The sequence below is a fragment of the Talpa europaea genome, assembly GCF_964194135.1.
Source record: "Talpa europaea genome assembly, chromosome: 6".
NCBI lineage: Eukaryota > Metazoa > Chordata > Mammalia > Eulipotyphla > Talpidae > Talpa > Talpa europaea.
This window is the reverse complement of record NC_140072.1, coordinates 64,851,428-64,876,029: the sequence shown is the minus strand read 5'-3', so window position 1 is coordinate 64,876,029 and position 24,602 is coordinate 64,851,428. Positions and strand designations below refer to the sequence as shown.

The 24,602-nt window shown below is 44.2% G+C and overlaps 1 protein-coding gene across 1 annotated transcript; it reads left to right on the top strand.

The window, feature by feature from the left end:
* On the top strand, positions 1-24,568 carry LOC311171804 (activator of 90 kDa heat shock protein ATPase homolog 2-like; the record flags this gene model as incomplete). The annotated part of the gene is given in 12 exon segments (XM_084234855.1): positions 1-362; positions 828-856; positions 859-910; positions 2,645-2,835; positions 19,504-19,589; positions 21,339-21,453; positions 22,482-22,570; positions 23,225-23,288; positions 23,291-23,340; positions 23,710-23,811; positions 24,213-24,264; positions 24,396-24,568. Coding segments are annotated over 12 exon segments (1,365 nt in total).
* Between the last annotated feature and the right edge of the window lie 34 nt (positions 24,569-24,602).

The window sequence follows — 24,602 nt, the reverse complement described above, 5'->3', positions numbered from 1 at the left end:
ATGGAAAATAAACGTGGTTGGGGAGCGCGTGCTCGTTGGAGGGACGGCGTCGCGCCGGCTGCGCTCCCGCCTCACAGGTCGGTGGCAGAGCCAAGAGGGTCACTGAGGCCGCGGGCCGGGCTCCCAGGACACAGCGAGGTCCGGGGTGACCCCGCAGAACGCCGCCGGTCTGCGTGTACACGCGGCCCGCGCGCCACTCGCCATCCGCTCCTCGCGCTGGAAATAATCGTCACAGCGATGATGAATCCTGGAGGGGTGTTTCGGCATTTAAGAGGGTGCCGAGGCTTCCCCTTTTGGGCACCTGCCCTTGCGAGCCGCCAGCCGGGTCCCGACCTCCGGGCACACCCCTCCGCCCTGTTCCAGTACCGCACAGACCCACTCTTAGGCCTCTAGGCTCACCCCGTAAGCCCTCTCCGCCCCCTCCGCCCGCTCTGTCCCGCCATTCGGGAGGCCCACCTCGCCAAGGCCCCGCCCCGCCCGGGCCCCGCCCCATCAGCCCCGCCCCCAGGGCCTCGCCCCGCCCCGCCCGGGCCCCGCCCCGCCCCCCGGGTCCCGCCCCGCCCGCCCCGCGCTCCGGGCCCCGGGCCCCGCCCCGCCCGCCCGCCCCGCGCCCGGGCGTCTCACTACTGGGTGGGGCGCCGGCTCCCGGGCAGCGGGGCGGGGCGGGGCGGGGCGGTGAGGAGGAGGAGGGATTTCTGGCACTTTCTGGGCACCGCGAACCCTCAGTCCTCAGCCTCGCGGGCCGGGAACTGCGGCGCCTGAGCCGCCCCGCCGCCTCCTGCGCTGCGGTCCCCCCTGTTCTCGGCGGGGTCCGCGCCGCCGCGCAGAGACAGGGCCAGGTGGGGCCGGGGGGACCCGCCTGGATCGTGGAGCGGCGGGCGGACGCCACCAACGTGAACAACTGGCACTGGTGCGCCGGGCGCGGGCCGGGCCGGGCTGCGGCCTCCGGGCCTCCTCCCCAGCCGCCGGGCGGGACGGGGCGGCACCCCAGCGAGCGGCCGGCCGCGGGGACCCCGGGCTGGGCGAGGGTGGGGACAGCGCGGGGGACCCCCGCCCCCCAGCTGCTCTCCGCGGCCTTCAGGCGTGGGAGCCCCTGGGGCTGGACGCCCGGGATCTTACCCGCGCCCGGACCTCCTGACCCGTGCTTGAAAGTTGGGTTGAGCCCCGCGCTGACTCCTGCCGCGCCCCGACTGGCTCCTCAGCTTGTGACTTTCTGTGACCTTGCCCCTATCCCCCCCCCCCACCCCGATGTTTCTGGGAGTTCAGAGGGCGCTAGAAGGGCCTGGGTGAGTGCGTAGTGGTGGAAGTCCAGCGTTTGGGCTTGGGTCTGCACAGAGCTTGCTGCGCCTCCGGCGAGCCCTGCCTTCCGGGAGCTTGAAGCAGTTACCCACCCTGCTGTACCTCGCCTGGAGTACGGGCTGCCTTCTGCCACCCTCTGTTCCCCCACACTTTTGGAAATGATGCTCTGCCCTGCACTTCTGAGGGTCGAGTACCTTAGTACCGAAGTAATGACCTAAAGGGCAGAGAGGGCCGGTAGCCTGGAGGGGCTTATTTCCTGGGGCAACCGTGGCCTGACCTTTCCTAGCCCTGTCACCATGGACACATCAGGGACCTTCTTCAACTTTGTTTCCACCCCCTAAAATGGGAACATTATTTGGGAAGATTGCATGAGAGAATCTATATGTGAAAACACTTGATAAGTTGCTTTTAATTTTAAAGATTATTTATGCATACAAGAACTGATGTACAGGCCAGAGTTTGGGGGGGTGGTGGTGGTGAGAGGATTCACCAGACACAGAGTGGGGGAGCAGAATAGGTGGATCTACTGAAATACACTCCTGAGGGGAGCAGCGGGCGAGTCAGGAGAGGTCTGCCATGCAGGTAGCTCCCTGGCCAGCTGGGGGATTGAACTCATGCTGCAGAGGCTGCAGATTGCTTCATAGGTTGCATCTTAACCCCTTGCGCCAACAGGGAGGCCTGATTAGCTGCTTTATGATTAAAATTATTACCGTTATTACTGCCTTTTTACATGGTCTAGGCTTTGCACATTTCCAGTGGGTAAGATTGTTAGACCCCCCCACCCCTTCCCCAAAGTAAACCAATGTGTTTTAATTCAAAGTACTACTTTAGGCCTCCCTGGTAGCGCAGAGGGTTAAGTATCTGCACTATGAAGCTATCCACAGCCACAGTTCCATCCAATGTCAGGGAGCTGACCCAATGGCACCGCAGACCTCTCCTGTCTCACCCACTGCTCCCCTCAGCAGTGTATCTCAGTAGATCTGCCTGTTCTGCTCCCCACTCTGTCTCTGGTGAATCCTCTCAACCCCCTTCCTCCCCTCCCCTGCACCTCTGGTCTACACCCCAGCTCTTGTGTGCATAAATAAGTCTTTTTTAGAAAAAGCAAAACACTACTTTACATAGTGGACAATAATATCTTAAGGAACTGAACGGGAGGTCTAAAAGATATTTGGTAGAGCACTAATTTGAGAAGCATGGAAGTTTGAGGATAGTAGGTTCCTCAAAGCTGCTTCAGAGGAATCAGCTGATCTGGGTTAGACCTGGCCATTAACCTGAAGCCCCAGGCTGGGCACGGCAGTACCAGCTGGGGCCTCCATTCATGGCTCTGCCCTTGGTTCCCTGACAGGACAGAGCGAGATGCCACCAGCTGGTCCAAGGAGAAGTTCCATGAGCTTCTGGTGGGCCTGGTGGTAGAGAATGAAGCTGGCCGCTGCGAGATCAGTGAGCTCAAGCAGGTGGAAGGTGAGGCTTCCTGTAGCAGCCGCAAAGGAAAGCTGATTTTCTTCTATGAGTGGAACATCAAACTGGGCTGGAAAGGTAACGACTTGGAACGGGTAGAGCTGGGGGCAGTTTGGGGTGGAGTGGGTTGATTCACTTATTCAGTCACCCAACAAATATTTTCAGAAGCCCTGCAACTCTGAATTGGCATGGTAGTGCGGTGCTCTTCTCGCCCTGGGGAGGTCCTTTCTCACAGCACCTGGTGCTGCTTAGAGCCACTTAGAGCTCTTTGCTGAGCTTTTTCTACCGGGCATTTGGTGCACTAGAGTTTCTGGAGCACTTTTCCAGGTGGCTCCCTGCTGGCTTCTTCGGATCTTTGCCCTGAGTAAGAGCCCCTGTCTGCAACCTGTTATTGCAGACTCCATGTGTATTGTCTCCCTTCCCTGCTTTTTCTTTCCCGAGCACTGATAGTTTTATACTCTTTATGGTTAAACATTTTATTTTTCTGTTTTCCCCCTTTTGTCAGGGCAGGCAGGGACTTATAAAATCATCATCTTTATTGAGTTGTAATTCACATGCCATACAATGCACCCACTTAAAGTGTACAAGTCAGTGGTTTTTGGTATCTGCAGAGTTGTGTCGCCATTGCTAACATCAGTTTTAGAATATATTCATTGCTTTTCCAGCCTTGTATTCATCAGTCCCAGGCAACCACTAATCTATTTTCTATCTCTATGGGTTTGCCTGTTCTGGCCATTTCATAGGAAGGAAGTTACACAGTATGTGATTTTTTTTTTTAAGAAATTTTGTTTTGTTTTTTGAATTTTATTTATTTTTTTTGCGTAGAACTTTGGTATATGCCAGAGGTGCAGGGGGTGAGAGGATTCACCAGAGACAGAGTGGGGAGAAGAACAGGCAGATCCACTCAAATACACTGCTGAGGGGAGCAGCAGGCAAGACAAGAGAGGTCTGCTACGCCATGTGGGTAGCTCCCTAGCCGGGGAACGAACTCAGGCTATAGTGGTGATAGTGCTGAGACTTAACCCATAGGCCACCAGGGAGGCCCCAGTATGTGATCTTCTGACTGGCTTCTTTCATTGAACCTTGTGTTTTCAGATTCACCCGTCTTGTAGCGTGATTCATTCTTTTTTATGTTGTATGATAGTCTTTCTGCACAGATATGGCACATTCTGTTTATTCATCAGTCAATGGACATTTGGGTGGTTTTCACTCTCTGGGTCTCATCATCAAGGATTGATTGATTTGTGTGTGTGTGTTGAATGAATTCACACAATGAATTCACACACACACAAAAAAACTGTAATAGTATTAGGTGATGGATGTGTTAACTATTGTAATCATTTCCCAATATATACATACACAAATCATCACACCCTGTACCTCAAACTGTCATAATGTTATAAGTCAATTATATTTCAATTAAACTGGGAAAAAATGAAATGAGATGAAATTTTAATTGAAAAAAAAAAAAGTCCAGAATTTTGCTTCCTTCCACTGATGGGAGGAGACAGAACATTGTGTGTGTGTGTTGAATGAATTCATTTTACGTGTGTTGCCAAGGTCTTGGCTGGGTAGGCAGTATATGCTAAATAAGTAGTTCTGAAATAACCACAGAGGTGAAGATAAAAGAGAAAAGGAAGAGGAGGAGAGGACTGCTTCTAGGGAATCGTGCTCTTTTAACATTTGGGCCTCAACCCTGGAGTCAGCTCCTTTTGTGAGTTAGGGTTGGAGAGCTGCCCAATAAGCTGACCTTGGGACCTGGTGGCCATCTTGACAGCCAGGCTAGAGCCCAGGGAAGTGTCCAAGCATCAAAAGCAATTCACTCCTGCCTTGAAACACAACCTTCTGGTTAGGGGTTGCTCTCAGTTGCTCCTTCATTGACTGCTGCTGGCTGACTCCTGGTGGGGTCTGGCTTAAGTCCCCTTCTTATCTCACAGGACAGGGCTCTGAGGGCTCTCCAAGGAAGTTCATGGCTTCATTCTCTTCCGTCTTCCTCACCTCAAAGCAACAATCAGCCCTTTGCAGGAGAAGACCAGCCATCGTCATGCAGCAGCCGGCGCACAGGCTGAGCAGGGCTAACCCTCAGGCTGTCTCCTCTAGAAGCGAGTCCCATAAGTGGAAGGAAGCAAAATTCTGGACTTTTTTTTTTTAATTAAAATTTCATTTCATTTCATTTCCCCCCAGTTTAATTGAAATAAAATTGACTTATAACATTATGACAGTTTGAGGTGCGGGGTGTGATGATTTGTGTATGTATATATTGGGAAATAATTACAATAGTTAACACATCCATCACCTCATACTATTACAGTTTTGTGTGTGTGTGTGAAAACTTTTAGTGTCTACTTTCTTAGCAGCTTTGAAATAAACAATATAGTATTATTATTATTTTTTTTAAAGATTATTTATTTATTCATACAAGCACTGGGTACAGTCAGAAGCGCGGGAGGGCGAGAGAATTCACCAGAGCCAGAGCAGGGAGCAGAACAGACAGACTGACGAAGTACACTGCTGAGGGGAGCAGCGGGCGGCAGGAGAGGTCTGCGCGCCATGTGGGACCCTCCTCCGGTGGCCGGGGAGCAGCCGGGGATCTAACCAGTGCTGCAGAGGCTGCAGGCAGCTTTGCAACCCAGTGCTCAACTGCTGCGCCACCGGGAGGCCCAGCAATATAGTATTATTAACTACAGTCCCAGTGCTGTACATTAGACTCCCAGAATTTTCTCATTTTATACCTGAAATACACTGTTGAGGGGAGCAGTGGGTGAGTCGGGAGAGGGCTGCTGTGCTATATGGGCAGCTCCCTGGCCAGGAATCAAACTCGTGCTGTTGTGGCTGCTGATAGCTTCAAAGTGCTGACACTTAATCCCTTGCGCCACCAGGGCGGCCCTGAATTTAACTTTTTTTGGGTTTGTTTTTTTTTTTAAAGATTTATTTATTTATACAAGCACTGGGTACAGTCAGAAGCGCGGGAGGGCGAGAGAATTCACCAGAGCCAGAGCGGGGAGCAGAGCAGGCAGAAGGACCGAAGTACACTGCTGAGGGGAGCAGCGGGCGGCAGGAGAGGTCTGCGCGCCATGTGGGACCCTCCTCTGGTGGCCGGGGAGCAGCCGGGGTTTGAACTGGCGCCGCAGAGGCTGCGGGCAGCTTCGCAACCCAGTGCTCAACCGCTGCGCCACCAGGGGAGGCCCTTTTTAGGCATTTTTATTCTGCAAATGAGTGAAACCATCAGAAATCTCTCTTTCACTTTTTGAACTGAATTCACTCAACATAATCACCTCAGGATCTGTTCATTTTGTGCCAAATATCACTGTTTCATCTTTCTTCACAGCTCTGTAATATTCCCTTGACTATATACTTCACAGTTTGTCCATTCATTTGTTGAAGGGCATTTGCTTTGGTTCCATGATTTGACAATTGTAAATAGTGCTGTTATGTACAGAGGTGTAGATAGATCTCTTTGTATTGGATTTCTTGTGTTATTTGGGTAAATACCTAATAGCAGTATTGATGAGTCAAACAGAGTTTCCACTTTTATTTTCTTGAGATCTCCATACTCCTTTCAACAGGGGCTCTACCAGCTTGCATTATGACCAACTGTTGAAGAGAGCTCCTTTTTCACTGCAACTTTGCCAGCACTTGTTAATTGTGTTCTTTTTTATATGGGCCATTCTCACAGGGGTGAGGTGGTACCTCACTGTTTTTTTTAATTTGCGTTTCTCTTATAATAAGTAATGTTAAACATTTTTTCATATGTATATAGGCCATAGGCCAAATGTATTTATTTATTTATTTTTAAAGATTTATTCATTTATGCATACAAGAACTGGGGTACAGGCCAGAAGCATGGTGGGGAGGGGTGGTGAGAGGATTCACCAGAGACAGAGTAGGGACCAGAACAGGCAGATTGACTGAAATACACTGCTGAGGGGAGTTGCGGGCGAGTCAGAAGAGGTCTGCTGCGCCAGGTGGGTAGCTCCCTGGCCGGCGATTGAACTTGTGCTGCAGTGGTTGTGGATAGAGTCATAGGTTGTGTTTTAACCCCTTGCACCACCAGGGAGGTCCGGAGAAGTGTCTGTTTAGGTCCTTTGCACATTTTTAAAATTGGATCATTTGTTTCTTTGTTGTTGGATTGTGTAAGTACTTTGTCATTTTTGGAGGTTAACCTCATGTCAGACATATCGTATGCAAATGTTTGTTCCCATTCTGTAGATTACCTTTTTTTTTTTTTTAAAGATTTATTTTATTTATACAAGAGCCGGGGTACAGGCCAGACACGCGGGAGGGTGAGTGGATTCTCCAGAGACAGAGCTGGGAACAGAACAGGCAGACTGACGAAATACTGCTGAGGGGAGCAACAGGCGAGACAGGAGAGGTCTGCTTGCCATATGGGTTGCTCTGAGGCTGGTGGGAATAGAACTGGCACTGCAGAGGCTGCAGACAGCTTCACAGCGCTGCGCTCAACAGCCTGCGCCACCAGGGAGGCCCCTGCCTTTTTGCTTTCATGATGTTTTATTTAATATAGTCCCACTTGTTTATTTTTACTTTTATTTTCCTTGCTATTGGAGTTGTATTCCCAAAGATATCTTTGTAGCAGACATCCTTTCTTTCAAGTACTTTGTTTTAATTTCTGATGTCCAAATCTTTAATCCGTTTTGAGTGAATGTTCGTCTATGGTGTTAAATATGGGTCTTGCTTTTTTTTTTTTGCCAATGGCTATGTGTGTTTCCCAGCACATTTATTAAAAAGGCTGCCTTTTCTCCACTATATGGCTGTTGTTCTTCTATCAAAAATTTGTTGTTTGGGTCTCCCCTGGTGGCACAGGCGGTTGAGCGCAGCACTGTGAAGCTGTCCACAGCCTCTGCAGTGCGGGTTCAATCCCAGCTGGCGAGGGTACCACATGGCGCAGCAGACCTTTCCTGTCGTGCCCGCTGCTCCCCTCGACAGTGTATTTCGTCAGTCTGCCTGTTCTGTTTCCCACTCTGTCTCTGATGAATCCTCTCACCCCCCCCCCCCACGCATCTGGTGCGGAATAAATAAATAAATAAATAAAAAATCCTCAAAAAAAATTAGTTGTTTGTATTTATATGGATTTATCTCTGGGCTTTCCATTCTGTTCCATTAGTCTGAGTTTCTGTTTTTGTTGCAGTGTCATACTATTTTGATTACTGTTGCTGGGTAATATTGTTTGAAGTTAGGGTGTGTGATGACTCCATTTTTTTTGTTTTTCTTTTCTCCCAGGATTGTTTCGGCTGTTCAATTTATATGGTCCCATATAAATTTGATAATTGTTCTGTTTTCTTTAAAAAAAAAGTCATTGGTGTTTTAATAGGTATTGCATTAAATCTGTAAATTGCTTCTAGTAATATGGCCATTTTAATGATGTTAATTCTTCCTATCCATGAGCACAAGATAACTTTCCATTTCTTTGTGTCTTCTTTTACTTCAGTAGCGTGTCATAGTTTTCATTGTACAGATTCTTTACCTCCTTTGTTAAGTTTATTCCCAGGTATTTAATTCTTTTTTTTTTTTTTAAAGATTTATTTATGTATTTATATAAGCACTGGGTACAGTCAGAAACGCGGGAGGGTGAGAGAATTCACCAGAGTCAGAGCAGGGAACAGAACAGGCAGACTGACGAAATACACTGCTGAGTGGAGCAGAGGGCGCAGCAAGAGAGGTCTCTTGTGCCATGAGGGACCTTGGCCTGCTGCTGGGGATCGAACCAGCACTGTGGAGGCTGTGGGCAGCTTTGTAGCCCAGCGCTCAACCACTGCGCCACCAGGGGAGGCCCAGGTATTTAATTCTTTTTGATGTGATTGTAAAAGGAACTGTATTGCTTATTTCCCTTTCTTCTGGTACATTGTTTGCATAAAGAAATGCAACTGATTCTTGTGTATTAATTTTGTCACTTTATTAATTTATTATTTCTAAAAGTTTCATTTTAGAGTATTTTGGATTCCCTAAGTGTATTAGTGTATTATCTGCAAATAGTGACAGTTTCACTTCCTTTCCCATTTGGATTCCTTTAATGACCTTTTCTTACCTGATTGCTTCATTAGGACTTTCAGGACTATGTTGAATAACAGTAGTGATCGTGGGCATCCCTGTCTTGTTCCTGATCTCAGTGGAAATTCTTTCAGCTTTTCACCATTGAGTATGATATTTGCTATGAGTTTTTCAGATATGGCTTTTATGGTGTTTAGATAGGTTCCATTTATTCCCATTTGTTGGGGGTTTTTATCATAGGTGGATGTTGGTGTTTTCAAATGCTTTTTTGGCATCTAAAGAGATGATCAAGTGATTTTTGTCTTTCTTTTTATTTATCTGATGGATGACATTTATTTGCACATGTTGAATGAGACTTGCATCTCTCTGATGAAACCTACTTGATTATGATGGATGATTCTCTTGATATGTTGCAGTATTTGGCTTGCTAGGATTTTATTAAGAATTTTTGCATCTGTATTAATCAGAGGTATTGGTCTTTAATTTTCTTTTGGTACTATCTTTGTTTGGTTTTGGGATCAGGGTACTAGTAGCCTCATAGACCATATTGGGGAGATTGTCTCCCTCTTTGATTTTTTAAAGATTTATTTATTTATACAAGAACTGGGGTACAGGCCAGAGGTGCGGGAGGGCGAGAGGATTCACCAGAAACAGAGTAGGGAGCAGAACAGTCAGATGGCAGATGGACCGAAAATACTGCTGAGGGGAGCAGCAGGCGAGACAGGAGAGGTCTGCCACACCATGTGGGTATCTCCGTGGCTGGTCAGGAATGGAACTCATGCTGCAGAGGCTGCTGACAGCTTCACAACACTGTGCTCAACCTGCTGCGCCACTGGGGAGGCCACCTCTTTGATATTTTTTTTTTTATGCAAAGTGTAAGTAAGATGGGTATTAGATCTTCTTTATAGGTTTGGTAGAACTCAGTGGTGAAACCATCTGGTCCTGGGCTTTTATTCTTGGGGAACCTTTTTAATAGTCTTTCAGTTTCAGTGCTTGTGATTGGACGATTTAAGCTGTCTGTTTCAGGGCCTCCCTGGTGGCCCTAGGAGTTAAGTCTCCGTGCTATCACCACAAGGGCCTGAATTCAAACCCTGCCAGGGATCTAACCTACATATAGCACAGAAGACTTCTTCTGTCTTGCCCGCTGTTCCCCTTAGCAGTGTATTTCAGTAAATCCGCCTGTTTTGCTCCCCATTCTCTCTCTGGTGAATCCTCTCACCCCCCACACCTTTGGCCTACACCCCAACTCTTTACACAAAAATAAAATAAATAAAATCTTTAAAAAAAAAAACCTATTTCATCCTGGTTCAATCTTGGGAGTTTACATGAGTCTAAGAATTTGTCCAGTTTGTGTAGAGACTTTTTTTTAAAAAAAGATTTATTTATTTATGCATACAAGAACTGGGGTACAGAACAGAGGTGTAGGGGGTGAGAGGATTCACTAGAGATAGAGCAAGGAACAGAACAGGCAGACTGACTGAAATACACTGCTGAGGGGAGCAGCGGGCGAGACAGGAGAGGTCCTCTGTGCCATGTGGGTAGCTCCCTGGCTGGGGATCGAATTCGTGCTGCAGTGGCTGCCAATAGCTTCATAGTGCCCAGACTTAACCCTTTGTGCCACCAGGGAGGCCCGCCATCGGAATCTTAATACACATTGTATGAAATGTATGGAAGGTGCCAAGTGGTGTGGACGTTTTAGCATTTTCTTTTAAGTCATGGACATAGAAATCACTCCATTTATTTGTGTTTTCAGTTTCCTTCATTTCATCAGTGCCTTATGATTATCAATGCACAAATTTTTTACCTCCTTGGTTAAATTTATTATTCTTTTACTGTACTTGATGTTATTGTAAATGAGATGGTTTATTTCTTTCATAGTTTATTGTTACTGCATAAAACTCAAGTGATTTTAGTATGTTCATTTTCTATCCTGAAACTTTATTGAATTTGTTAGTTCCAACATTTTTTTTGTTTTGTCTTTAGGGTATATAAGGGATGTCATCTGCATACAGAACAGTTTCACTTCTTCCTATAAATTTGGGTGTCTTATTTTTTTTTTTTTGCCTGATGGCTCTGGCTAGGACTGCCAATATGATGAACAGGAGTAGAGAGAGTGGCACCCTTGTCTTTTTCTTGACCTCAGAGCAAAAGCTTCCAGTCTTTTCTCTCTTGAGTATAATGTTAGCACTGGGCTTGTAATTTGCCTTACATTTTTTTTTTCCTGAAAAGATTTTATTTATGCATATGGCAGGAGATTAGTCTTTCTTGGCAGCCGCCTTCCTCATCACAATCAGGACCTTGCTCAGCAACTCTTTCTTCCTCTTGGCACAGATGTATGTCCCCACCCCTTTCTTTTTTTTTTTTTAAATAAAGATTTATTTACTTATGCATACAAGAACTGGGGTATAGGCCAGAGGTGTGGGGAGAGGGTGAAAGGATTCACCAGAGACAGACTGGGGAACAGAACAAGCAGACTGACTGAAACACACTGCTGAGGGGAGCAGCGGGCGATACAGGAGAGGTCTGCTGCGCCATGTGAGTTAGCTCCTCAGCTGGGGATCCAACTCAGGCCATTTGGGTGATAGTGCTGGGCCTTAACCCCTAGGCCATCAAGGAAACCTGTGTGGTATTAATGGAGATGTCTTCTCTTTCATTTGTAATTTTGTTTGGGTCTTTTTTTAATTGAAGTTTGTCAAATTTATTTCTTTTTAAAGAAAATATATCTAGTTTTATTAATCATTTATATTGTTTTCCTTGCTCTCTTATTTCTCCTCTGTTTTTTTTTCTTAAATTGAGATCTGACTAACATTTGAAATGTACAACATAATGATTTCATATTTGTAAAATATAATGAAATGATATGGTGAAATGATCATAGTAAGTCATTAATATCCATCATTATACATAGTTACACATTTTTCTTATTATTTTGAGAACTTTTAAGATCTACTTTCTTAACTTTAAATATACAAAACAGTATTATTACCTATTGTCACCATGTTGTATATCCCTGTGACTGACTGACTGTATTTCTGGGAGTTTGTATCTTTTAACCCCTTGATCTAGTTCATCTTTTACCCCAGCTCCCAACCCTTGCCTTTGGCAATCACCAATCTGTTCTTTGTATTGATGAGCCTGGGTGGTTTTTTTGTTTTTGTTTTTTTAAGATTCTCCATGTAGGTGAGAGCCCGTATTTGTCTTTCTCTATTTGACTTATTTCGTTTAGCATAACATCTTCAGGGTCTATCCATGTTGTTGCAATGGCAATGTTTCCTTCTTTTTATGGCAGTTATGCCATTTCATCTGTATGTATCATTTCATGTTGCATATTATAGAGATATATTCTGAGAAATGTGTCATGAGAGGATTTTGTTATTGTGTGAATGTCATAGAGTATAATTACACAAGCCTAGATGATTCAGCCTAGTATGCACCTGGGCTACATGGTCCAGTCTGTTGGGACCACTGGCATCTGTGCAGTCTGGCATTAACACTCGGCAGCACATGGCTGTAGAGCTCGTGCCTCCTTTATCCATTCATCCATGCAGAGATACTTAGGCTGTTTCCAAGTCTTGACTGTTGTAAATAATGCTGCAAAAAAATAGCAGTGTAGAGACCTTTTCAAATAGCTTTCTTTTCCTTTAGTTTAATATCCAGACCTGGAATTGCTGGATTATATAATTCTATTGTTTTTTGTTTTGATTTTGAGGACCCTCTGTATTTTCTGTAGTGCCTGCACCAATTTAGATCCCACTAACAGTGCATAAGGGTATGAGTTTCCTTTCCTCCACATCCTCACCAACACTTGTTATTTCTTGTATTTTTGATATTAAACCTTCTACAGGTGTAAGGTTGTCATTTTGATTTGCATTTCCCTGATGATTGGTTATGTGGAACATCTTTATATGTCGTCTTTGGAAGAATGTGTATTCAGATTCTCTGCCCTTTTTTAATTGTATTGGGTTATTTATTTTATTTGTTTTTTTTTTGCTATTGGGTTATATGAGGTCTGTATATATTTTGGATAATAACCCATCATCAGATATGTGATTTAGAAATATTTTCTACCATTTGGCAAGTTGCCTTTTTCATTTTGCTGATGGTTTGATGTAGTCCCACTTGTTTACTTTTGCTGTCAAATTCAAATAAGCGTCTTGAAGACTGATGTCAAGGAACTTACTGTTTCTGTAAAGTTAGATCTTTTCAGGTCTTATGTTCATGTCTTTAATTCATTTTGAGTTAATTTTTGTATATGATGTAAGGTAGTATTCCACTTTCTTTTGCTAGTGATTGTTTGCTAGTGACTTGCTAGTTTTCCCAACATGACTGAAGATACTGCCTTTTCCTCACAGTATATTCTTTTTCTTTTTTTTTTTTAAGATTTATTTTATTTATATAAGAACCGGGGTACAGGCCAGATGTGTGGGAGGGTTAGAGGATTCACCGGAGACAGAGCGGGGAACAGAACAGGCAGACTGACGAAACACACTGCTGAGGGGAGCAGTGGGCGAGACAGGAGAGGTCTGCCTTGCTATGTGGGATTCTCACTGGTCGGCGGGGATTGAACCTGCGCTGCAGGGGCTACGGACAGCTTCACAGCTCTGCGTTCAACCACCTGCGCCACCAGGGAGGGCCCTCACAGTATATTCTTGACTCCTGTGCCATCAATTAATTGATCATATGTGTAGGATTATTTCTGGGCTTCTGTTTCTTTGATTTCTGTGTCTGTTTTTATGCCAATACCATACTGTTCTGATTACTGTGGCTTTGCAGTAATAGCTTAAATAAGAAAGAATGATGTCTTCAGCACTGCTGTTCTTAATCAGTGTTACTTTTGTTATTTGGGGAGTGTTTAGTGGTTCCATACAAATTTTAGGATGGATTGTTCTGTTTCTGTGAAATGCAATTGAAATTTTGTCTTACACCAATCTGAGAATCAGTTATTTACTCATTGATTTTCTGTTCATTGGTGGTGGGAATAGGGCATTAAAATTTCCCAGTGAGGGCCTCCCTGGTGGTGCAAGGGGTTAAACCTCAGTGCTGTCAAGCTGTCACCAGCCACTGCAGCATGAGTTTGGTTCCCGGCCAGGGAGCTGACCCACGTGGTGCAGCAGACCTCTCTTGTCTTGTCCGCTTTTCCCTCAGCAGTGTATTTTAGTAGATCTGTCTGTTCTGCTCCCTACTTGGTCTCTGACCCCCTCTACCTCTGACCTACACCCCAGTTCTTATATGCATAAATAAATAAAAATCTTTAAAAAAATTTCCCAGTTATTGGGCTTCCCCAGTAGCACAGCGGTTGAGTGCTGGGTTGCGAAGCTGCCTGCAGCCTCTGCAGCGCTGGTTCGATCCCCGGCCACCGGGTGAGGGTCCCGCATGGCGCGCAGACCTCTCCTGCCGCCTGCTGCTCCCCTCAGCAGTGTACTTTGGTCCTTCTGCCTGCTCTGCTCCCCGCTCTGCCTCTGGTGAATTCTCTCACCCTCCCGCGCTTCTGACTGTGCCCAGTGCATGTATAAATAAATAAAAATAAATAAATAAATCTTTAAAAAAATTTCGCAGTTATTGTTATTTTTCTTTTCTGTTTGTATTTGCTTTATATACTTAGGTATTCTAATGTTGGGTACATAACTATTTACAGTTGTATTTCTTGATGAATGGACCACTTTAGCATTATACAATGACCTTTTTTGTTTCTTTTGACCACTTTTAGTTTAAAGACTGTATTACCTAGTAAGTATATCCATGCTTTCTTTTGGTTATCTTTTTTTTTTTTTTTAAAGATTTATTTATTTACTTATACAAGCATGGGTACAGTCAGAAGCAGGGGAGGGTGAGAGAATTCACCAGAGTCAGAGTGGGGAGCAGAGCAGGCAGAAGGACCGAGGTACACTGCTGAGGGGAGCAGAGGGCGGCAGGAGAGGTCTGCACGCCATGTGGGACCCTCCTCCGGTGGCCGGGGAGCAGCCGGGGATCGAAACAGCACTGCAGAGGCTGCGGGCAGCTTCGCAACACAGCGCTCAACTGCTGCGCCACCTCGGAGGCCCAAGATTTATTTATTTATACAAGCACTGGGTACAGTCAGAAACGCGGGAGGGTGAGGGAATATATACTAAATAAACATATTCCAAATAAATATATTTTGCCATCCTTTAACTCTCTGTCTGTAAAGCTAACGCTCTGTAAAGCTAAAGTGAGTCTTTGGAAGCAGTATATTGTTGGAGCAGGTTTTTTTTTTTTTTTTAAATAATAAATTTTATTTTTATATTCCCCATACAATTGCAACCCCCCCCATTCTGACCCCAATCCCTCCCCTCCCGCCCCCCACCCCCCACCCCCCACCCCCCATAGTGTGTCTCTGGTTCATAGTTGTTTGTTGATTTTGATATTTTCTTTCTTATAGTTATTCTTTTTCCTGGTGAATGCTGAGTAATATTCCATGGTGTATATGCACCACATCTTCTTGATCCAGTCATATATTTTTGGACATTTGGGTTGTTTCCGAAGCTTAGCTATTGTAAATAGTGCTGCTATAAACATAGGGGTACAAGTGCTCTTTGGAATTAATGTTTCTGTGTCCTTTGGGTAAATACCTAGGAGTGGAATTGCTGGATCCTATGGAAGCTCTATGTTTAGTAGGTCCAGAAATCTCCACACAGCTCTCCATAGTGGTTGAACCAGTTTGCACTCCCACCAACAGTGCAGGAGAGTTCCTTTTTCTCCACATCCTCGCCAACATTTGTTGTTGCTAGTTTTTTTAATATGTGCCATTCTCACTGGTGTAAGATGGTATCTCATGGTAGTTTTGATTTGCATTTCCCGAGCAGGTTTTCTTTTAATCCATTCAGCCATTCTGTCTTTTAATTGGAAGATTTAATCCATTTATGTTTAAAGTAGTTATGGATAAGTAAAGACTTGCTATTTTCATTCTGTTGTTTTCCAACTGTGTTTTAGAGCCTGTGTTTCTTGCTTTCTCTCTTGGCATCTTCCTGTGTGATGGATGCCCTTTTTAATGATATGCTTTGACTTCTTTATCATAACCATTACAAATATACTACTGGTTTTTCCTTTGTAGTTACCATGAGGCTTACATAAAATTTATTTTTAGGGCCTCTCTGGTTGGCGCAAGGGGTTAAGATACAACCTATGAAGTTATTCACAGCCACTGCAGCACAAATTCAATCCCTGGCCAGGTAGATACCCACACAGCACAGGAGACCTCTCCTGACTCACCCACTGCTCCCCTCAGCAGTGTATTTCAGTCAATCTGCCTGTTCTGTTCCCCACTCTGTCTCTGGTGAATCCTCTCACCTCCCACACCACTGGCCTGTACCCCAGTTCTTGTATGCATAAATAAATAAATCTTTAAAAAAATTATTTTTAACATTCTATTTAAGCTGATAACTATACTAGCCACATTTTAAGTTACTGATACAATTTATACTGTGTATTCAATAACAAAGTATTGTAATTCAGGTTATTTTTAGTACATTTGGTTTTATACATTAATGTTAATTTACCATTTATACAATCAATTATATATTCATAGCAATTATCAATTAGTATATAATTACTAATTTAATACTATTAAGATAAAATTATAAATGGATTATGTATCACCATTGCAATGTGACTTTGACTGCATATATTAACCATTTCCAATAAATTTTACACATTCATGTGTCTTTAGGTTTCTGAATAGCTTCCTTTCATTTCAGCTTGAAGAGTGTCCTTTAGCATTTCTTGTAAGGCATGGCTAGTGGTGATAAACATCTGTTGCGTATTTCTTTGAGAAAACTTTTATCCATTTCTGAAGGACGGCTTTGTCAGATATAATATTCTTGGCTGGCCTTTCTTTCAATATTTTGAGTATATTCCTTCCTTTCCCAGCCCAAGCCTGTCAGGTATTTGTTGAGAATTCTACCTATATACCCCTATGGCATCTCTATTGTGTGATGAGTTGCTTTTCTTTTGCTGCTTTGAGGATTATTTTTGTCTTTGACTTTTTTTTTTAAAGATTTATTTATTTATGCATACAAGAACTGGGGTGTAGGCCAGAGGTGTCGGGGGCGGTGTTAAGAGGATGCACCAGAGACAGAGTAGGGAGCAGAACAGGCAGATCCACTCAAATACACTGCTGAGGGGCGATGTGGTTGAGACAAGAGAGGTCTGCTTCGCTGTGTGGGTTAGCTCCCTGGCCAGGGATCAAACTCATGCTGCAGTGGCTGGTGATAGCTTGCTAGTACTGAGACTTTAACCCCTGTGCCATCAGGGAGGCCCCTCCTTTCAACATATTTTCAGGTCTCTGGGCCTCAAGAATTTGGAGGTCCATTTCTCTCCCCAGGTTGGGAAGTTTTCAACTATCATTGCTTTAAATACACTGCCTCTATATTTCTCTCCTCACTTCTCGTGTTCCCATAACACATGTATACTTTCTTGTGAAGGTATCTTGTAAAAGTCTAAAGACTTTCTTTACTCTTTTTCATTCTTTTTCCTTTTGTCCTTTGGGTAAGTTTAACCTATCATCTAATTCATAGTTCTTCTGGTTGGTTGAATCAGCTGTTGAAGATATCTTCAGTTCAGTCGTTATAATCCAGGTCTAGAATTTTTTTTGGATGGCCTCTTGTTGAACTTTTCAGACTGGTCATGCATTGTTTTCATAATTTTGTTCAGGTGTTCTTGAGGCTAGTAAGCATTTTGAGGTTTGTTCTGTATCTCTGGTCAGATCATCCATACTACTTTATATTGTCAGGGTCATTTACTGGAGCTTTACTAGCTTCCATTGGCGGTGGCATATTTACGTGATTCTTCATGATCCTTGGTTCCTTAGATTGGCATCTATGCATATAAGTACTCTCCTCTTTCAGGCTTAGCAGGTTTGCCTCAGTAGGGAAAGACTGTCTTCATTAGTAAGCTCACCTTGGGGTACCAGAGTGTCTGTTAGTAACATCAGTGGGTAAGCAGGGCTTGCTGCTACAGCTGCTAATTGGGTAGGGCACTGTCTGTGCTCTGAGGTCATTGCTGTTGGCTGGGTTCTGTGTTTGGGTGGGTCTGCTTGCTGGGCTCCATGTTCAAGCAGAGCTGTTAGGTAGGCTCCCTAATTGGGTGAGTCTGTAGACTTTGCTTTTGTGGGGCCACTAGATGGGCTCTGCAGTTACATCTAGCCCAGCAGGTTCACTGGCTGGGCTTCTGGCAGACAGTGCCACAGGTTAGATTCTGCGATTAGGCAGGGCTATAGATTAGGCAGGGCTATAGGCAGTTGCTCCTGCCTGAGTGGGGCCTCAAGCTATGCTTCCTGACAAGATAGATGATGCCATTCGGTGGGCTCTGTTAGGGTTTGGCTGCAGGTAGGTCTTTGTGGTTGAAGTGGGGTTCCTATTAGGTAGGGCTTCCTCTCTGGAGAAGATTGTAGGCTGTTTAGTAATCAGCTGTAGGCTGGTCTCAGATAGCTGCTCATGGTCACTGTTTAGGTTCCTTGCTTATGTGGCACCAGAGGCTGTGTTCAGTCATTGGGCAGGACTATTGGCTGCCCCACATCTGAGGAGGGCTATAGGATAGCTACAGGGCTATAGGGCAGCCTCCAAGGCTGCCCCAGTTTTCTGGATAAATTTTCTGTATGTTGGGACTGGAGTGTGCAGCAGTTGAGTGGGACTGTAAATTTGCTTATCTGCTCGGGTGCAGTCATAGAATGGGCTTCAAAATTGAGTTTGGTCTATTGACTGGAGACCCAAATCAGGAAGAATTGCCAACCAAGCTCTCTGGCCAGATGGGACTACCAACTCTGCTCCACAGATGGGCGAGCCACTGGTTGGAATCTCTGTGCATGCACCCCCTGAAGTGAGAATGCGGTCCACCAAGATCTGAGTGTTGCTTACTGAAGCTCTGTCCCCTTTCTCTGTCTGATTCCGAGTGGCCCCCATAAGGTAAGGCCCAGGTGGACCTTCCAGAAAACATCTGAAAATACTAGGGAACCTGAATGTCCACCTTCTGCTTTATTTTCGCCTCTGGAGACACTGTATGCTCAGTGAACAAGTAATCCAGTCAAGTAAACATGATCTCACCAGAGGGGGTTGTTGTCAGAGTATAGCTTCTCATCTTACCTTCTCATGCAGCCCTTGTTAGTCTCTAGTCCAGCATGTGCTTCATCCTCATTTCTGGGATTTTTACACTAGTGTCTTGCTTTTGGTCTTCTCAGGAGAACTGACATTGGGAATAACCTGTGTGGCCATCTTGATGTTGTCACTGAAATCAGCATTCTGGTCTTGAAAGAAATAGAGCTACATGGGACCCACACAGAACTGCCCCTAACAACTATACCTCTGTCCCCCCTTTTCACGATCAGCTCTCATTTATGTGTTCTGTCTGTCCTCCTTTCCCTTTTGTGGTTCCTCTTCAAGACAGGCCTTTATCCTGCTTTGACCTGGCAAAGAATATTTGGGGACAGAAAAAAAAAAAAAACTGATTGCAGATCCACTCGCTGCAGCCTCATCCTTCCTTTGGCTCCTGAGTTCACGTGCACCTTTATTGGCCAGGTGCTATCCAGGCTGTTTTGGTTGCTTGCCTCTGACGTGGGCCAAGGGAACAGGGTCATTTTGGGCAGTTTTTTTGCAGTAAAGCCCTGAGCCTGCCTTGTGGCCATGAGTGGTGGCATCCTGTGAGGAGGGTGCGTTGCTCATTTAGACAGGGAAGTTTTGCATTAGCCAGTTATTGCTTGGTAACTGAAGAACACGTTTTGCTTTTTTTAAGGTACAATTAAAGAATCTGATGTGAAGCACAAGGGATTGATTGAAATACCCAACCTTTCTGAAGAAAATGAAGTAGATGACACTGAGGTGAAGTATCTGATGGGGTTTTTATCTTTTTTTTAAAATCAAGCTTCTGCTATAGATATTGGGAATTTGAAAAGCTGCCTATCATGTGGTGTGTGATTCCTGGGAGTAGTTGTGGTGAATTTTGGAGGACTCCATGGCTGAGAACTGCAGTACCGCGGGGCGGGCAGCAGGAGGTGTGGCGCAGTGCTTAGGAAAAAGGTAAGCGCAGGAAGCCCTAGATTGTCCCAGGGGCCAGGCACGGAGGGTGGACAGGTTACTGCCTCTTCCCCAGGGTGCTGTCAACTAAATATGACAGTGTTGGTATATAAAGTGCTGAGGCACTTGCACAACTTGGCAAATGGTATTTTTTCCTCCTCCCTTACCCTGTTCCTGTTCCCCTTTAATAGTGAGAATTCTCAGCTTCTCTGTGATCCTGGCTGTATCCCATGTTTTTCATACTGCGTGTTTTTTCCTAATCTTGTCAGTCTGCGTCCCTTTTGGGAGATAGGATCGGGCCTGGTAACGCCCGGGCTCGTGTTTCAGTTAGTGCCCTGCGCGAGCCGCCAGCTTGATTCCGGGGTCAGACCATTTGTACAGTAGCTTTATTTTCCAAACTAGTTTGACAGAGGGGCTTTCTTGATTTTTTTTGTGAATATATTCAACGTGAAATTCTTCAAAGATTTAAAAACTAAATCATACTGAGCAGCTTGTCTGTGACTGGCCTTTATCAAGGGCTATAAAATGCCATGACCCGGGCTGTCTCAGACCTCTCTTCAGACGTGTGGTGGGTGCTGTGTGGTTCCGGGGCTGGGAGGTCAGTGTGTTGTATCCATCAGCTGAGGAGATTTTCATCGGCCTGGTAAACTGGTCTTCTCGTTCCAGCCGTGTCACTATGGAACAGACTCTTTACATTGGACCAGCTCCCCGGAGCCACAGCGACACTAAAGCCTCCAAACCACGCCTCTTCCTTCTGAGTAGACCGCAGAGGCATCCCCAGAGCAGCATGAGGATGCTTGCGTCTCTTCTCCCTCCTTGCCACCACCACTGTCCCTTCTCTTTCCTCCCTCCCTCTCTTCTCTCACCTTTTTCTGTCCTTTCCCAGCTCTCTTCCTTGCCAAAAAAGGTTAAGGCCAGCTTAGGTGGAAAGGTGATGCTCCAAATCACAATGGTTGTGAGGTTCTAGACCAGCGCTGTTCAATAGAAATATATTGTGAGCCACATAGAACTAAAAATTTTCTAGCAGCCACAAAAAAGTTAAAACAGGTAAAATTAATTTTCATCTTTTTCATTTCACCCAAAATATTAAAAATATTCCTACATGTAACTAATATCAACATTATTATTTTACGTTCTTTTGTTTTTCTCTAAGTCTTCAAAATCTGGTGCGTGTTTATGTTTATAGCACATCTCAGATCAGCCACATTTCAGGTGTCCAAGAGCCACATGTGGCTGTGGCTCCCAAACTGGACAGTGCATTTCTAGATCCTGATAAAAGCTGGGGACTACATGATCATATAACAATATAATACAAACAAAATTTTGTATGCAGATTAAGAAATTTATTCAAGATTCAGCAACCAGCCCAGGCAGTAGAGCTTTGATTTAAAAGCCTTTGTATCTTGTCAAGCTATATGCAGAAGCCCAGCTCATCTTTTACATCTACTTCTTTCCCTTTCCCTGCCATCAGAATTTTCTCATCCATGTGTCCCAGTGTTTGTAAGAATACATCAAACCAGATTTTTCTTAGATTTGTATTTTTCTGATTTGTAGGTGAACGTGAGTAAGAAGAAAGGAGATGGGGATATACTGAAGGCTCTTATGAAAACTGCAGGCACCGCCAAGGTCAAGGAGGCCCTTGGAGATTACCTGAAGGCACTTAAAACAGGTAAAGAAGGCATCCCTTTTGAACCAGTGGGTCCCTTTTCTATTTATCCAAGTTACGTGTTTATCCGAATAATACTGTGGGTGGATTCCCAGGTCAGGCTGATGTCTAAGGTTCCAGAAATAATTCTTTATGCTGCAGGGTATATTGAGAGCTGGAGGATGAGAGCTAGTCAAGAGTAAGACCATAACTGGTTATTATCATTACTGTACACAATGTGAGAACCATTTTGCATACAGAATTGCCATAGTAGTTTTCTGAAATATTTATCAGTTGATTGTGTAATTGTTTGCTTAATGTCTGTCTTCCTTGCTAGACTATAAGCTCCATGAGGGCATGGAAGGTGTCTGTCTTGTTCACTGCTGTATCTCCAGCATCTAACACAATGCATGGCACATAGTAGATGCTTAATACATCTTTGTTGAATGAATGAATGAATGAAAATGGTGACAGGTGTAACAAGTGTAGTTGTGATTTACCTAGGTAAACCCTACTCTGAGTGGAAATGAAATTGTCTTCTTCCCTAAATTAGAGTAGTAGTTCATCAGGAAAAATGTCTCCTGTGTGTCTCCTCCTTAAACTCTGCCATGAGGATCAAGATATTGGCATAGCTGGGTCTGGGATCACCACTCTTCCCATGAAGCTACACATGTGACTGACCCACTGCTGAATGCTGCAAGGCCAGGCTTTGTGAGGTGGTGGTGAAGCACTGTTTATGTCCAGCTCTGACAATAGGTGAAGATGAATTTGTGTAACACTGAGCTTTTTGAAAAAGGACATCTGAAAATGTTGCTGTTTTAGCAAGAACTAGATAAAGTGAGACATTACAAGAGTAAGGCAATTGTTGCTATGGAACGTGTGTTTATAATTAGTTTGGTATGTGATAACATGAAATGGTCCTGAAATTCTGTAGAAATGCTGTAGGGACTACTTTTATAAAAATATCAGTTCACTGTATGCTATTTTGGGCTTTCTACCTATTCCAAAAAGGAAAAAGAACTTCATTAAAATAATTCTTTCTTTCTTTGTAGAATTTACAATAGGAATGATTTTACCAACAAAAGCAGTGGCAACTCAGGAATTGACTGTGAAAAGGAAACTGAGTGAGAATACCTTGCAGGTATGACCTTTGGTGGCCAGTATGATGGGGATGGAGAAAAGGGAGCGCTTCAAAACCCTTCAACAGGCTTTCAGTGGAGAACCATAAAGGATGGTTGAGGAGGGCCAGTTAAGCATGTGCCCTGCCCATTTCCTTCAGAAATGATAAAATGAGATTTTTTTCATCCTTAATGGCAGGAATCTATAGACAAGGCCATTTTGTGCAGCAAATACTGAATGTAGTTTGACACTCTTCTAAAGGCAGTTCTTTGGTAGCAGCAGATTATAAAATCAGATGACTTTCAAGTTCACATGCCTCAGCGGAATACCCTCTCTCTAGACTTGGGTTGGGAGGTTTTGCTTCTTTCTTGGAATCTAGTGAGGGGACAATTGACTCTTTGGCTTTATGGCTATTGTTTTTCACCTGCTCTTTATGCCCTGTGGGCAAATAGGATTTGGGGGTGTTTAGTCTGGGACTGGAGAGCAGAGCCAATGAGCTATTTCCAAAGTGAAGACCAGGATTGGTGGTGCTAAAAAGGCTTTTCGTGCTGTTTTCATGTGTCTGGAAGGAGTAGTGTGCACACTGGGACAGTTTTAAGGCTGGGAGACTGAATTGTTAAGTCTAAGTAGTTCTCTCTCTCCACACACTAATTACCCTTTGGAACCTCTTCTTGAGAGTCAAGCCTCACCTCCAGTGGCTTTGGGTGTAAGGATTCCCACTGTTGCATTGCACATGACGGAATGTTTGACACCGCTGTAGAGCAACTGTACAGCATCTTCACTGTGAAGGATGTAAGTAACTCTCAAGCCAGGATTTTAAATGTAGACACTGAGAGAAAATGTGCAACTAAAACCTGGAGCTGGGTTTTGGTTTCCCATAGCGATAGCCTGTGTACTTGATTGAAAGGATCTAGAATGGCTACGAAGGAAGTCTTAAGTGTAGCTCCTGAATAATTTTGGTGGTGGGGGAGATATATTCAGTGAGTTTTCAACCTCCAAAAGATAGGACCATACAAAGAGAATGCTTTAAGTAAAACTGTGTATCCAGGATGAAAAACCAACCCCACAAACCACTAACTGTTATGTTCGTATTTTACATATAGATTGAAAGGTGATCAAACATGCTGTAATTAACATCTCTACTGTGTTTTGCTTGGTTAGTTGGTGCAAAAATTTTCTAAATCTCCTGCTATATTAGAAGCTGAAAAGGGAGGGAAATTCCAAATGTTTGATGGGAATATCACCGGTGAATATATAGAACTGGTAAGTAAGCTTTTATAGAAAAGCAAGCTGGGACTGCTACTTTTTTAAAATTGCTTTGGGATTTTACCTGAACTTATGGAAACTTGAGAACTTTATAAAGCAAACAAAATATGTCATATGCTATGTAATGATAAAAATAAACCCCTCATTTTATAGTGATAGTGCAGATACTTGTCTTTCTATCCTTGCTATCAGGGACATTCTGGCAGTAGGCACAGTGAATTCTCCACAATGCTGGCATGTAAACTGGAAGATAGGGCTGTATGTTTTCCATTCTTCTAGTACTTAAGTGAAAAATAAAACCCCTTAGGTGGTTTTACTGACAGGATCTGGTACTTTTCTGCTTTGTATCGTGGGAGATTTTTAAAAGCTCTTTCCAATGGAATTTCCCTTGTTTTCAGTTAACAAATAAAAAGATTGTCATGAAATGGAGATGTAGGAACTGGCCAGAAGGTACGTTTTTAGTAACTTTTAAGGATTCAAAAATATTCAGTTTCCCCCACCTAACTGTGAAGAGCAAGTAGTACTATATGTGTAAGTTTTTCTTGATGTTGCAGTTAATAAGCTTCCTGTTTTTCTTCCAGAACATTATGCAACAGTTGCATTGAATTTTGTGCCTACTTCAGGGCAAACAGAATTACAACTTGACTGTAAAGGAGTTCCTGTTTGTAAAGAGGAGAACACGAAATTCTGTTGGCAGAAGCAGCATTTTGAAGAAATAAAAGGTTTACTGCAACTGACCACCCTAAATGGTTGAATTAGATTTTATAAGGGCATTACTTTTTTGTAAG